At 34.9% G+C, this 13,149-nt stretch overlaps 1 protein-coding gene across 3 annotated transcripts in view; it reads left to right on the forward strand.

The window, feature by feature from the left end:
- LOC115881732 (eukaryotic translation initiation factor 4E transporter-like) overlaps positions 1–13,149 on the forward strand; it is a 47,514-nt gene that overhangs the window by 13,127 nt on the left and 21,238 nt on the right. For all 3 annotated transcript variants that reach the window (XM_030899350.1, XM_030899349.1, XM_030899351.1), the window contains exons 2-13: positions 1,683–1,851; positions 4,310–4,412; positions 4,708–4,882; positions 7,240–7,432; positions 9,320–9,403; positions 9,810–9,989; positions 10,133–10,331; positions 11,210–11,335; positions 11,392–11,626; positions 11,719–11,840; positions 12,689–12,763; positions 12,837–13,068. In XM_030899350.1, the coding sequence (XP_030755210.1) occupies positions 1,683–1,851; positions 4,310–4,412; positions 4,708–4,882; positions 7,240–7,432; positions 9,320–9,403; positions 9,810–9,989; positions 10,133–10,331; positions 11,210–11,335; positions 11,392–11,626; positions 11,719–11,840; positions 12,689–12,763; positions 12,837–13,068 (1,893 nt within the window). The remainder of the gene's footprint in view (positions 1–1,682; positions 1,852–4,309; positions 4,413–4,707; positions 4,883–7,239; positions 7,433–9,319; positions 9,404–9,809; positions 9,990–10,132; positions 10,332–11,209; positions 11,336–11,391; positions 11,627–11,718; positions 11,841–12,688; positions 12,764–12,836; positions 13,069–13,149) is intronic.

The raw sequence follows: 13,149 nt of genomic DNA on the forward strand, positions 1-13,149 counted from the left end.
ATCTTTTGTCTCATCTACTCATAAACGAGAAACCCCATAAAACACACGGAAATGGGACACCTATTTTGCCAGAAGATATAAAAAAATACAAAAAACAGCATATTTTTGAATTACCATGCCAGACAACTGTCACTCTCATATATTCTTTAGCTGGACATAATATGAAGTCTGTCCAATGAGAGAAGGAGCGATTTGGACAGTTTGTCTTTTAATGTTCCGCTGGACAGAATCCGCTATAGTTTAAGACCATGTGCTATAATAAAACATTTTTTGTAAGTTTCTTTACAGTTCGTAATAAGTGATATTTTTAACCGCAAGTTTTTTTAGAGGAGCTCGAGGAGGAGCGATATTTCATGGAATATACAGGGTAAATTAAAACTAGACGTTGTATTTTTTATTGGTATAAATAGAACTCACATCTTGTCTTTATTGAAATAATTGATAATCAGTTTTGGTTTCATATCAGAATGTAATTTGTCATGACAAACATATACCATATAAATGAGAAAGATAAAATACTGTAGAATGATTTCGATGCCCTGTATATTGTATGTTTAAGCTAATGCGAGGGGTAAACCGCTGACGAATTTCTTTACACTAATACTAAAAGTATTACCAAAAATAATGCCAACTAATGCCACTTATACCACGAATAATACCAAGTAATGCCAATATCTTGTACATCAAAATCAAAATACACTAGCGGTTTACCCCTCGAGTTAATGCTTTTTTATTAGTTTTGCGATACATATTTTATTAGATAGTTAAAAATTATGTGGACTAAGTCTAATCATTCAAATTCGGTTTTAGATAACACTATAAATATTTGCCATTGTTATTGGCAAAACTTTTGATAAAAAATATTTATATACAATTGTTAAATGTCAAGTCTGAGATATTTTTATCATTTTAATACCAAACGCAAGGAGTAAATAAACAATGTATCTTTATTTAGATTTGATTTTAGACCCAGTAACCTATTACAAGGCCTATATGTATAATATTCACATACATACTTGTGGAAAAATTCTTCATTAATATACAGGGTACTTAAGTCATAAATAAGTGCAAATATTTTCATGGTAGATCCTAAGGGTAGATCTCGATAAAATATATTTTCTTTTTTTGTTCCAAAAAATCCGAGTTATTTAACTTTAAAATTTTAAAAAATATATATTTTTGCCTAAATTTTGAAAATCATTGTTTTTTCTTCCTCTAAATTTAATCTACTACTGTTGCTACTACTCAGTATGTTGCCTTATTATTAAGCTATTATGTTTTTAACTGAAAGTTTAACAATTTTCTATTGTTTTTATGAAAACAACTCAGACGTGTTTCTGGGATCGAAATATATCCTCCCTAAAAATATTTGCACTTATTTAAGGTTCACCCTGTATAGTTTTTATAATAAAAGTGTTCTTATACGCTGTGTTTCCAAGGAACGTAACTTCCGAGTTAAAACGAGAAAGAGTTCTGTGTAATATACTATTTTAACTTATTTTTGTACTATTGTTAGAAAATCTGTTGTTATAAAATGAGTATTAGGGAGGTGTGATAAAACTATTTCACATTAGTATATAAAAATATCGGTATTATTTATTATATTCCGGAGGTATATTTCAAAGAGAAATTCTATATGGAGTTTACTAGACTCAATTTTTAAGGCGTCGTTATTATTGCAGGAGACGAACAACTCCAAAACATGAGCATGGGCGACATTGATCCTGCTATACTGGTGGTTCGCGAGAAAGAGATCAAGCCCAGGATCCAATACAGCAGGGAGAAGCTGTTGGAGATCGGAGAGAATCCAGCTTCCAAGGAAAAACCGGCTTTCCTAAACCCGGCGGGAGTGTAAGTATATTTTTGGTACCAGGTAACATCTTAAAATTCAGTTAAATTAAATATGTATATTCGTTGCTGTTTAACTTGAGAAGCTTCATATTTGATCGCAAGGTTTTTCTTTTATTCTTTTTGGTTTGGTGTGTTTTTCCAGTAGTAACTACGGTTTTCAAGTATCTAATAACTTAGAGACTGAACCTTGTAACGTTTTTAGTTCGTTACATATCTTTTATATATGATATATGATGTCTGGCGTATTGTCACCAGAATCCGTATCGTTCAGGCCTGATAATTTATTTGACACGCTTGGCGTAGTTCTAATGTTCTCAAGTCGACAACCCAGTGATGCTTCTGTGGGCATTTATTTTCAAGGTTTCGCTCTCGAGATAACCTCACTTTTGGTTTTGCCGCTCTGTCGCCATCAGCAACCCGGCTTTTAGAAATGGTAATTATTTTGAATCTTGCTGCATAATCTGAATCGGCTGGTATTTCGTAGCTACAGGGTAGAGTTTTGGATTGGCTCAACTCAACTCGTATTTGGTGTTTGTTGGCACGTTGGTTTTCTTTTGTCCTCCAGAATGTTAAATGGAAGAAAGGACAGTTTCTTTGTTTATTACTGAGCCCTCGGAGGTATTTCGAGAGTCCTATGGACAGGTGTCCTATGGATGGATGTTGTTACATGTACGAATAGTTTATCCCATGATACAAAGAATACAAGGTATGATATTGCGCAGGTTGGTTACTACGTCACAGGTGATAAACGACACCATTGGTCGGCAAGCTCCGCGCGCCAATTTCAAATTGTCAAACAGATGACACAATAAACGCGAAAATAATTTTTCAAATGTCAAGCTCGATAATTTGACATAACTTTTGGGGTTATGTCCTGATTCTTCCCTATTTTAGGTCTGTTTTTTATTAGTGGCAATTGAACAATATGGATATTTTTCTGTATGGCGTATGACGTCACAGGTGGTATGCGCAAACTTAACGAAATTGGAGTCGCTATCGATCATACCTTGTTTTCTTTGTACCATGAGTTTATCCTATGTTTGGATTGCCTCAGTGTGGATGTAGCGTAAGCCCCATGCTGCTTTGCTCCTGTTTTTAAGCCTAGTCGATAGTTACGGCTATATTGGTTCATGGTGTCCTCATTCTGGCCCCTTTCCTTGTATTGGCCAACGGTGAAGCTGAGAGGGAGTGCAGAGATACAAGTCCCACCTCACGCTGTTACTCTTTGAAGCAGGATTGCCTCAAGAACAATCAGCTAAGTTTAATTTTAAGTTCTGGTTTTATATTTACATTTACAACATTTTCAGTCTTGAATAATATCGTACAGACTTTACGTCTAGTGGTTAACCTTTTTATGTCAGTTAGTCAGTTAGTATTTAAAATATGATTTAGATCTTAGATTTCCTTACGAACATATCTTGTAATAGTATTACTTTCTGTATACTATATCTATTGCGTGATTTTAAGGATGAATTACCGGAAATAGGTTCTAGAATATACGGCTTACAACATCTCGGATATAATATCGTATAAAATATAACAAATTAATTAAAGTAATGCTATATTTTTTATATTTCCAGTAGCTTTATCTATATTGTATTTTTCCATAGTCTTTTTCATGGAACATATTTAAAAATTTAATTAAAGACCATCATGAATAAATATAGTCATTAATTTTAAGTAATAGACAACTGTGTTTTCTTTCTCTGTTCATGCCTGGCGCCCAATATTTATATTTTTGATTTATTATTGTTAGTTAGTTTTTTTCTCCAGTGAAGTACACCAGTACAGTACATCATCAAAAGCATTGTTTTTCGTGGTTTCAATTTTCGGAGTTGCGCACTAGTTAGGTTACTAGTTTGCGCATATGCACGGCCACTTGTGGCCTCAAATTGTGTACAGCGCCTGACCGGTCTTGTGACCGGCCCAGTTATTACGCTGTTTAAACGGGAGTTTATTTTTGCGCACAAGAAAATTTACTCGTCTGCTCATCGCCATAAAAAGCAATTACCAATATACCACGAATTAGGGACAAGATTTTTATCTGTATTCTTATAGGATACCTAATCTGTGATAGTTCTTTTTGTTCGAGTCTAGTTTTTCCAAATCGCTTGCGATCCAGAGCCTCGCTATAAAATATTATGTACTGTGCTGACCTTTACCATAAACTCTACAGCAAATACTTCCTTATGTCCTGTCAAAAGACCTCTTGTACTCCGCACTTTATCCCCGCTGAGCATTAGCAGTTCCTTTGTGGTTTTATCATTAGGTTTTCGAATGAAGGCCTTGCTCGCCTGTCTATTATTCCTGTAGACAGTCTGATTTTCACTACGGGTATGGGTTTTGGTACTTTTGGGCTCCCATAACCTTAAAATCTTTGATCGTCTGCCAAAATTGTCCCTGACTGGTTGGACAGATTCTACGTTTATTTATAATCGTATTTTTTAATATTTTTTAGATCGTCGTCCATTCTAGACCCCGAAAAATGGAATTTGGAGAGAAAAAAATCTGACACTCCCGAAACTAGTACCAAGAGTAGCGATAATGGAGACCAAGCCAGAGTAAGTTCATGTATAATTTAATTCTTCCTTTGACTGTGCTTTGTAATTTTACCAGGTCATATAAAAATAAACTAAAACACGTCAAAAATGGATTTAAATGATATATCAAAAAGCATTAAACAAAGAATTTTCAAAATTATACAAGTGCTTTTCTTTGAACTACATAAAACCAAGTGAACCTTAAGAAAAATTATATTATTTCTATTGCAGTACTTTTTCTTAAAAATGTTTATTTTCTAAGAACTTATTTGCTGCTATCTTTAAGTTTTTGTATAAATTTGGCTTCAATTTTTAGAGACGTCCTGGGGATCCCCGAGAGAGAATTCGCAAAGAGAGTGACGGAATTGTCTTGAGTCCCCAACGAAGAAGTTTCAACTCGGGCTGTTTTGTACCGGCCAATAAGGAGCCTGTGCGCCCCGCAAGGCCCCACAGCCCCCTTGGAGGTAAACCGGAACCCTCGCACATTATGGGTAAGTGCTTATGACGTGATTTTTTCAAACGACGTAGATGTAGATTTTAATCACTGCGACCTTATAGATTTATTGTGTCGCCCTCTCTTGAACTATAACTCATCATTCAGTCCCAGGGCTTTGACAAAAACCAGTATCTAAGACGGTTTTACGAGGGTATAACGTTCTCTTCGTTGGAATATCCATTCCAATGTCTTCCAGGTTCTTGAGTTCCGCCTTAAATTGGTTTCCGCTTGGAAAGCAGTTAGTGGAGTGTTCACTCCTTTTCTAGCTACATCGTTTGTTTTTCATTGCTTTTTATCCTTTGATGGACTGGCACCCAGTGTAGGAAGACTTAATTATCTTTGCATATAAATTGTTCAACTTCTCTATGCATTCTTTGGCCAACTTCGAATTGATGGATACTGAGCTGATCGATTTTAATACTGCTTGACTATCGGATAAGATGGCTATTTCTTGTTTCTTATAGTTTCTATCTAAGATAAGGTGTATGCATTTTTCGATAGTGTAGATTTCTGCCTGAAGGATGCTGGGGTAGGTGCCCATTGGTTCATAGCACACACACCGGAAAAGTCTAGGGATATTACAATTTTATCCAGCCATCGTCAGTAATTTTATTATTTGCATTTCTGATATAATAAAATTAAAATAAACAAATAGTTTACATGACGTATTGGAAATAAAAATGCGAAATTTACTGAATTTTTCAAATTTACCTTGATTTTTATTGAACTCAAAAAATACACACATTTTTTTTTATTCTAAACTGTGAATTAAAAAAAAAGATAAAACCATTTTTATTTAATAAAGGGTATGGCCTCCTCTACTGTTCATTACAGCCCTACATCATCTCTCCATGCTCCTGATCAGGTTGTCGATCTCTTCTTGAGGTACAGCCTGCCACGCTGCATTCACGGCCCGAACCAGATCTCTACGAGTTTCACGAGGCATACCCATTCTCAAAATTCTTCTTTGGACCGCGTCCCATACGTGCTCGATGGAGTTGAGGTCAGGAGATTGTGCCGGTCAGGGTAAGATGTTTAATTGATGAGCATTGATAAACTCACTTACCACTCTGGCTGTATGAGGCCGTACATTGTCATGCATGAGAATGAAGTTTCTCCCAAAATCATTGGCATATGGTAACACGACAGGCTCAAGAATTAAATCACGATATGTGATTCCTGTTAGAAACCTTTCAAGAAAAACGAGATCGGTTTTTCGGCCTAACTGGACTCCTCCCCAGACCATAACTGTTCCACCTTGATAGCGGTGCACCTCCTGAACATGATCTAACCGAATAAGATTTTCCGGTTCTCTCCATACCCTAAGCCTTCTCGAATCCGGATGAATTCCAAAGCGTGACTTATCCGTGAAAAGAACATTGGCCCATTGTTCATTCGACCACTGAACATGATCTTGAGCCCACAAATATCGTACCTCTCGATTTCCTCTCGTTAAGGGTTGAGCTCTCCAGGGGCGTCTGCTTCTTAAGTTGACTTCTCTTAATCTATTGCGAACAGTGTCAGGACTAACGGTTACATTATGTGTTTCCTGGAGAATTAAACTAAGCTCTGGTGCTGTAAGAGTCGGTCGGCGTCGAGCATTTAATTGTAAAAAATGATCTTGCTGAGGGGTAGTAATGCGATGTCGTCCTGTGTGCCTTTCAGCAACATCACCACTTTCACGGTAGCGTGCACTTAATCGCGATACTACACTTTGCGTTGTATTTAATGCTCTAGCTACGTCGATTTGACGCATTCCAGCTTCGAGCATGCCCATGGCCCTTAGCATTTCGTCTCTTTTAAGATGTCTACGCTCCATAATGTCGTTTAATACTAAACAGAGTTATTTGAGATTGAATGAATTCTGGCCAGTTATCATAAAAACGTAGCCAGTACAGGTTAAATTCGAACAATTGATGCTAGGTGCTTTTTATACATTTGACAAAAAATGCACAAACACTTCTGCAAATATCCCAAATTTAGAAATAACTGATGTGACTACTTCGTTTCAATCGAAGTAGAAAGAATCGGCCTGCAAATATGTGGTTGTTTATTCAAAACATATATTTTTAACTTTAATAAAATGATATCCCTAGATTTTTCCGATGTGTGTATTTAGTTTTCGGTCGAAATACTACTATCTCTGTCCCTGCTTTGGTTTAAATAAGGTTCAAATATTATTATATTGTTAGTTATTTATTATTATCTACTGATATTGGTTTTGAAAAATATATTACTTCAGAAAAAAAGATGACTTACAAAAAGAAATGGGATTTTTGATGGGATTTCTATATGACTTTTGCGTAACAATTTTTAATCGTTTGGTTCTTTAATGGGCTCTTTTGAATTAAGGTGTTAGAGAGATTCAGTCAAATACTAGACGCATCGGTAGCGGCCGTATAATGCGCGACTCGTGGGGAGAGATGGCAGATAAAGATGGCGGTGACAACGAATACAGCTTCGGACGAGGACAGTCAAGGGCTAACGACAGAGAAGATAAGTTTGGCGAGAGAAGATCCTTCGGCAGAGACATGGAGAGCAACAGGTAGATAGTAGTATATACAGGGTGTTTCAAAAAACATGTGCCATCTCTCGTGGGAAGATACCTCACGTAAAAATAAGATTTATTTTTCATATCAACATAGATCCGATTCTGCTTTGTTTCGTAGCTACAGGGTGTTAAAGTTTTAATATTTTTTCGATTTATTATAATTTTCTTCCAAGTACTTTATCGTTTCGAATGTAATTTTGAGGGTAAAAGTTACTATAAATGCGACATATTTTAAAGCTAAAAAAGTGTCGACATATTTACCAGGGAAGTGCATATGGGTTATCACTGGAATAGTTTTCTGAAAAAAAAACAAGTACGCCACTGACTTTTTTTACTCTTGTTAGCGAAATAGTGTAAGCATTTTAATGCTGATTAAAAGTTGTTTCTTGATATTTTGTCTATTTCGGCCTCTTTAATTAGATAAACGCAATTTTATTAATTTGCCTTGTTCCAAGTCTAATAGCAACCTTTAAAAAATTTTAATATCATTAACTTGTGAAAGTTTTAAATAAGTACCGTAAAATGGGGTGAATAGAAACAGTTTCGTAGGCCATTAGCGATATACCGGTTGATGAATGAAAATGTGGTATTATTTTCCTGAATATTTTAAAACATGGGTCTTTGTTTGTTCTTTGCGTATACATATAATTTGATTTTTGAAAAATATGCATATAAATATTAAATAAAAATAACACACAAGTTCTATTCACCTGCTATTCGGGAGAATAGAAACACACATTGATGTTAAGGTTTTTATCTATTCTATTTCCAACAAGGTGATTAGAAACAGTAAATTATTACATATTTAAGTAGGTTTAACAATAATTAACAATACATATAATATAACAACTTACATGTACCAGCTTATGCATTAGTTTAAAAATAAATATTTTATTTATAAAGTTTTCGCGCCATACAAAATAGGTGATAAATCGATCTCACATTTATTGATCAGCTGATTGACAGAAACAGTGCTGCCACAGATAAAAATATAGTTTTTACATTTTATTGTGTATTACCAATGATAGAAAAATTAGATATGTCGACTCTTTTTACTTTGAATATTTTTAATCGTGATTTGATTTTTTTCAGAAATTTTGTTTCTATTCACCACTATGTTTCTATTCCCCCCATTTTACGGTACTCATTGATTCCTCATCAAAAAATATGAAAAAAAGTCTATAAACATGGGTATGGAAATGCATAGTTTTGGAATTACAGGATGTTAAAAATTTTTAAAATTAGGTTTTTTGTAATTATCTTATACCATTATTTTCTTATTTGAAATTGCTGTAGGTTGGACTAAAAGTAATAATAACTGATAGTAATAATATTTAATAAGAAATTATGAAAAATATATAATTGATTAATTTTATTTTAATTTTAATTTTATTAATTGTGACTAATAAAATTGCGTTTATCTCATTAAGGAGGCGGAGAGAGAGAATTCGACGAAATATCACGAGTTAACTTTTTATTTGTATTAAACGGCCTACACAATTTTGATATCAAAATAAAAAATGTCAGTGGCGCACCTGTTTTTTTTTGAAAAATATTCCAGTGATAACCCATATGCACGTCCCTGGTAAATATGTCGACACTTTTTTTAGCTTTAAAATATGTCGCATTTATAGCCTCAAAATTTCAGTGGAAACGCTAAAAGTACTTGGAAGAAAATTATAATAAATCGAAAAAATAGTAAGATTTTAACACCCTGTAGCTACGAAACAAAGCAGAATCGGACCTATGTTGATATGAAAAATAACTCTTATTTTTACGTGAGGAATCTCCCCACGAGAGATGGCACATGTTTTTTGAAACACCCTGTATAAAAGACTTCATTTATAGAACTGTAAACTTATACTTATTTTTATTTTTTAGAGACAGAGATAAAGAGCCTAGAAGGAATGGAAGATACAGCGAGAGACGCAAGTATTCCGAAAATAAAGAGGACGAACCAGAATGGTGAGTGCGTTTATGGTATTTTTTTTAAATATTTATTTTAATCATATAGGCTTAATTTCTTTGAAAAAAAAATATTAAGGAAGGAGTATACTGCAATCCATGTATTTATGCATGGTAAACGGAGGTTGGTCCCTAGGGTGAGGATCCTTGACAGTTCTGTTTGACGATTCATTTGACACATTTGAATTTAATTTAAAATTTTGTCGATTTGTCAGTCTTTTACTGAGCTTATTTTTTGTTATTTATTATTTATTTTACGACTGGTAGTTGTTTAAGAGGTATTAAATCTAGAAGACTAGGGAATATTATAATAAATAATCTAGAACGGTAAAAATTTCTGTGTTGGGACAAACCTATTATAAACAGGGCTAAGAATGTATATAGTATATAAGAAATATTTTTGCAGGTTTTCATCTGGGCCAATTTCTCAAAACGACACCATCGAGCTGCGCGGTTTCGACGAGTCGGAAAAAATCAAAAAGAAAAGTGCCACAAGTCGCGTGAAACGTGCCAAAGAATGGGCTAAGAAAAAGGGTGAAGCTCAGCCTATCAACGAAGAAAAAGATGAGGGTGGTTCTAAACAAGGGTGAGTACTTCAATTGTAGCGATACTATAAAACTAACGCTTCAGACAATGAGTACTGTACCTCCGCGAGTTCGAAAAAAAAACATTTTCAATTTTTACCATGTATTGTGTATTATTTTTTAGCTAATTTCTCCATTTTTCTAGATCTGCACGAAGTCAACAGGATACTAAAGCGTCGAACAGTGCAGATGAACGTACCGCCGATAAGAAGCCGACGGATGGCGAGAAACAGAAAAAAGAATCTGAAGAGAAGTCCCAAGAGCCTTCTGAAGCATCTAAGACTGAGAGTACATTCAATTTTGAAGAGTTCCTGAAGTGTGAAAATATTCCGGGCTTGTTGACGGTGAGTGTCATAATTATGAAAAATTTATTGTAATTTTTACCTTACATATTCCAAATTCTTGTTTCATTTACAATGAATATACGACCCCACATTGCAAAGAAGTATTGTAAGCGTACTGTTATTTTTATATTTGTTATTTTTTTGAAAGCAACTTGACAAAACTAGTGGCACGACGATTTTAGAGCAACTGTCGAGAACGAGGTCAAATTGCACTGTTATTTTCGTACCTGTTAATTTCTAGAAGTGTTGAAATCTTGGTTAGACACATTGCGCGGGAATCAAGTCACAAACAGTCGCTGTTGACGGACTGTTATTTTATAACAGTAATTTTTTAGAACTGTTACTTCATGTCTTTTATTTTCTAGAAGTAACAACTGTTAAAAACTTGGTAAAACTCATTGCGTGTCGGACTCGACATCATATAATAAGCCGTTGCTGTCGATGGACTGTTATTTTATACCTGTTATTTTTTAAAACAACTGATAAGAACTTCGTAAAATTAAAATTACTCTGTTATTTTCTAGAAGCAATAACTGTTGAGAACTTTGTTAAACACAGTGCCCGCCAATCTCGACATATCAGAAACGGTCGTTGTCCACGGAGTAGTATTTTATACCTAATATTTTTTACAATAACTGTTGCGAGCTTGGTAGAATTACTCTGTTATTTTTATGTCGATATTGCCTGGAGTAACTGTTGAAAATTTTGTTAAATATGTTGCGCGGCGATGTAACATATTCCAAACGATCACTGCTACTTTATACCTGTTATTTTTGTAAGTAACAACTTTTGCCAACTGTTGTTCATAAATAAAAATTGTTAAATAACAATTCGTTTTTATCATGGTTAGTGGTTTTTATTATCGGATTTTGTTACAGAATGGCGTTACGGATGGCAATAAAGCGACATCTAGGTTTAGTCGTTGGTTCAAAAAGGAGAGCCCCACAAGAGATTTGGCCGAGTCCAGGAGGTCTTCTATTCAAGAAGATAATCATATTATCAAGGTTTGTTACAGGTTCTTTTAGTTAGTTTTCTCAATCAACAGATGTCTCTGTTTTAGGATTTACTAAAAGATATCAACGACTCTAGTTCGGTGCCTATCGCCGTGCATCCACCCAACGATTCCAACGCGTATTTCGCTCCAATTTCTCCAGCCGGCAACACAAGCAACCCTCTAGGGGGCTTTTCGGGCCCCAAATCGTCTCAATCTTCCATGGGTCAACCGATCAACATCATGGACATGCTGTCCAGAGGTAAACAGTCTGCTAATGATGGATGGAAGGCACCTCCTCCACGTAAGTATTTACAATGGAAATAGTGGTTTCGAAAAAATGTTTTTTTGCTGAAAGAAAAATGTACCAATACAATATATTTATATTTCGTTTAGCAATTGGAGGAAAGATACTCAGTTTGGACGAACTAGAGGCGAAGATTAGACCTAACGTTGATCGCGGAAAAGGTCAAAATCAAAAGCCAGACGAGGAGATGACAGTTGCTTTCAAGAAATTGGTAGGTTTTCTTTTTTGTTAATAAACTAATTATTGATAAAATTGAGCCATAAGGTTTATTTAAAAGATCAGCTATAAAAAAGATAGATACAAAAACAAATTATACTGGATCGCTGATAGGTATGGGAACAGTCGATTATTGGGTAAAATATACAAGGTACCGCAAAAAGTTAAATACAAAAGTTATAAGGTTTTTAAATGTCTATTAGCTAGTAATAAATTTATGTATACAGGGTTGGTCATAAAGTTGTGGCACATCAAAATTCGCTTTTTTTAAATGCAACTCCCTGCATATTATTGCATATTTTAATTCTTTCTATAATTTTTAGCAATAATCGTAATACACATAATGTACCTAAATTCAACCATTTCCGAATTATGAAATTTTATACGAAAATTTTGATATTTTCAGACTTGATATAATCTCATTTTATACATCTCTAAATGCTAACTTGAAAACTCCTGAATTTCCGCAGAATGACATCGTTAAATTAAGCCAAACATATATAAATTAATTAAAGCCAATTGTTTAAGTAATATTTTCAAAAGTCAATAACTCGGAAATTATTGGTTTGACGTACATTGTGTGTATTTCGATTTTAGCTTAGAATTGAAGGGAGAATTGAAATATGCAATAATATAGAAGGGGTTGCATTTATAAAAAGTAAATTTTGATGTGCCACGACTTTATGTCCGACCCTGTATACTAAAATGTATTACTCGTTAATAGACATTTAAAAAGCCTATAACTTTTATATTGAACTTTTTGCGGTACCTCCTATATTTTATCTAATAATCGACCTTTCCCATACATATCAGCGACACTGTATATTACTTTTATTGTTCCAGCTGCAGCAAGCTAGTAACCAACCAGTATCCCAAAATGGCCCCATGCACAAGCCTCAAGCTATGAGTCTCCTTGAGGTATGTATTACTGATTATAATTAAATAAAAATAATACAGACTGTATATGACTTTTCCATCTTTGTTTGCACAGATGCTGAACCACTCTCAGCAGCAGGACGAAGCCCGCTTCGCCGCGGCTCAGGCGGCCGTCACTCAGCAACAGCACCAGCTGCTCAGCGCCTTGCACGGTCCTCCACAGGGCGCCTTCAACGACCTGTCGATGAAGCTGCAACAGGCCCAGCTTCAGAAACAGCAAATGGACCTGCTGATGCAGCAGAGCCGCGAGCTGCTGAACCGGCCCGAGGCGCAGGCCATCTTGCAAGGTGGGGAAATAACTTGCTATAGATCAATTTTAAAGTTCCTTCTTATAAGCAACGTGCTTATGTTTTTTGTTTTTAATTATT

Source organism: Sitophilus oryzae, unplaced genomic scaffold, assembly GCF_002938485.1.
Source record: "Sitophilus oryzae breed Bouriz unplaced genomic scaffold, Soryzae_2.0 scaffold_172_pilon_pilon, whole genome shotgun sequence".
NCBI classification, from domain to species: domain Eukaryota; kingdom Metazoa; phylum Arthropoda; class Insecta; order Coleoptera; family Curculionidae; genus Sitophilus; species Sitophilus oryzae.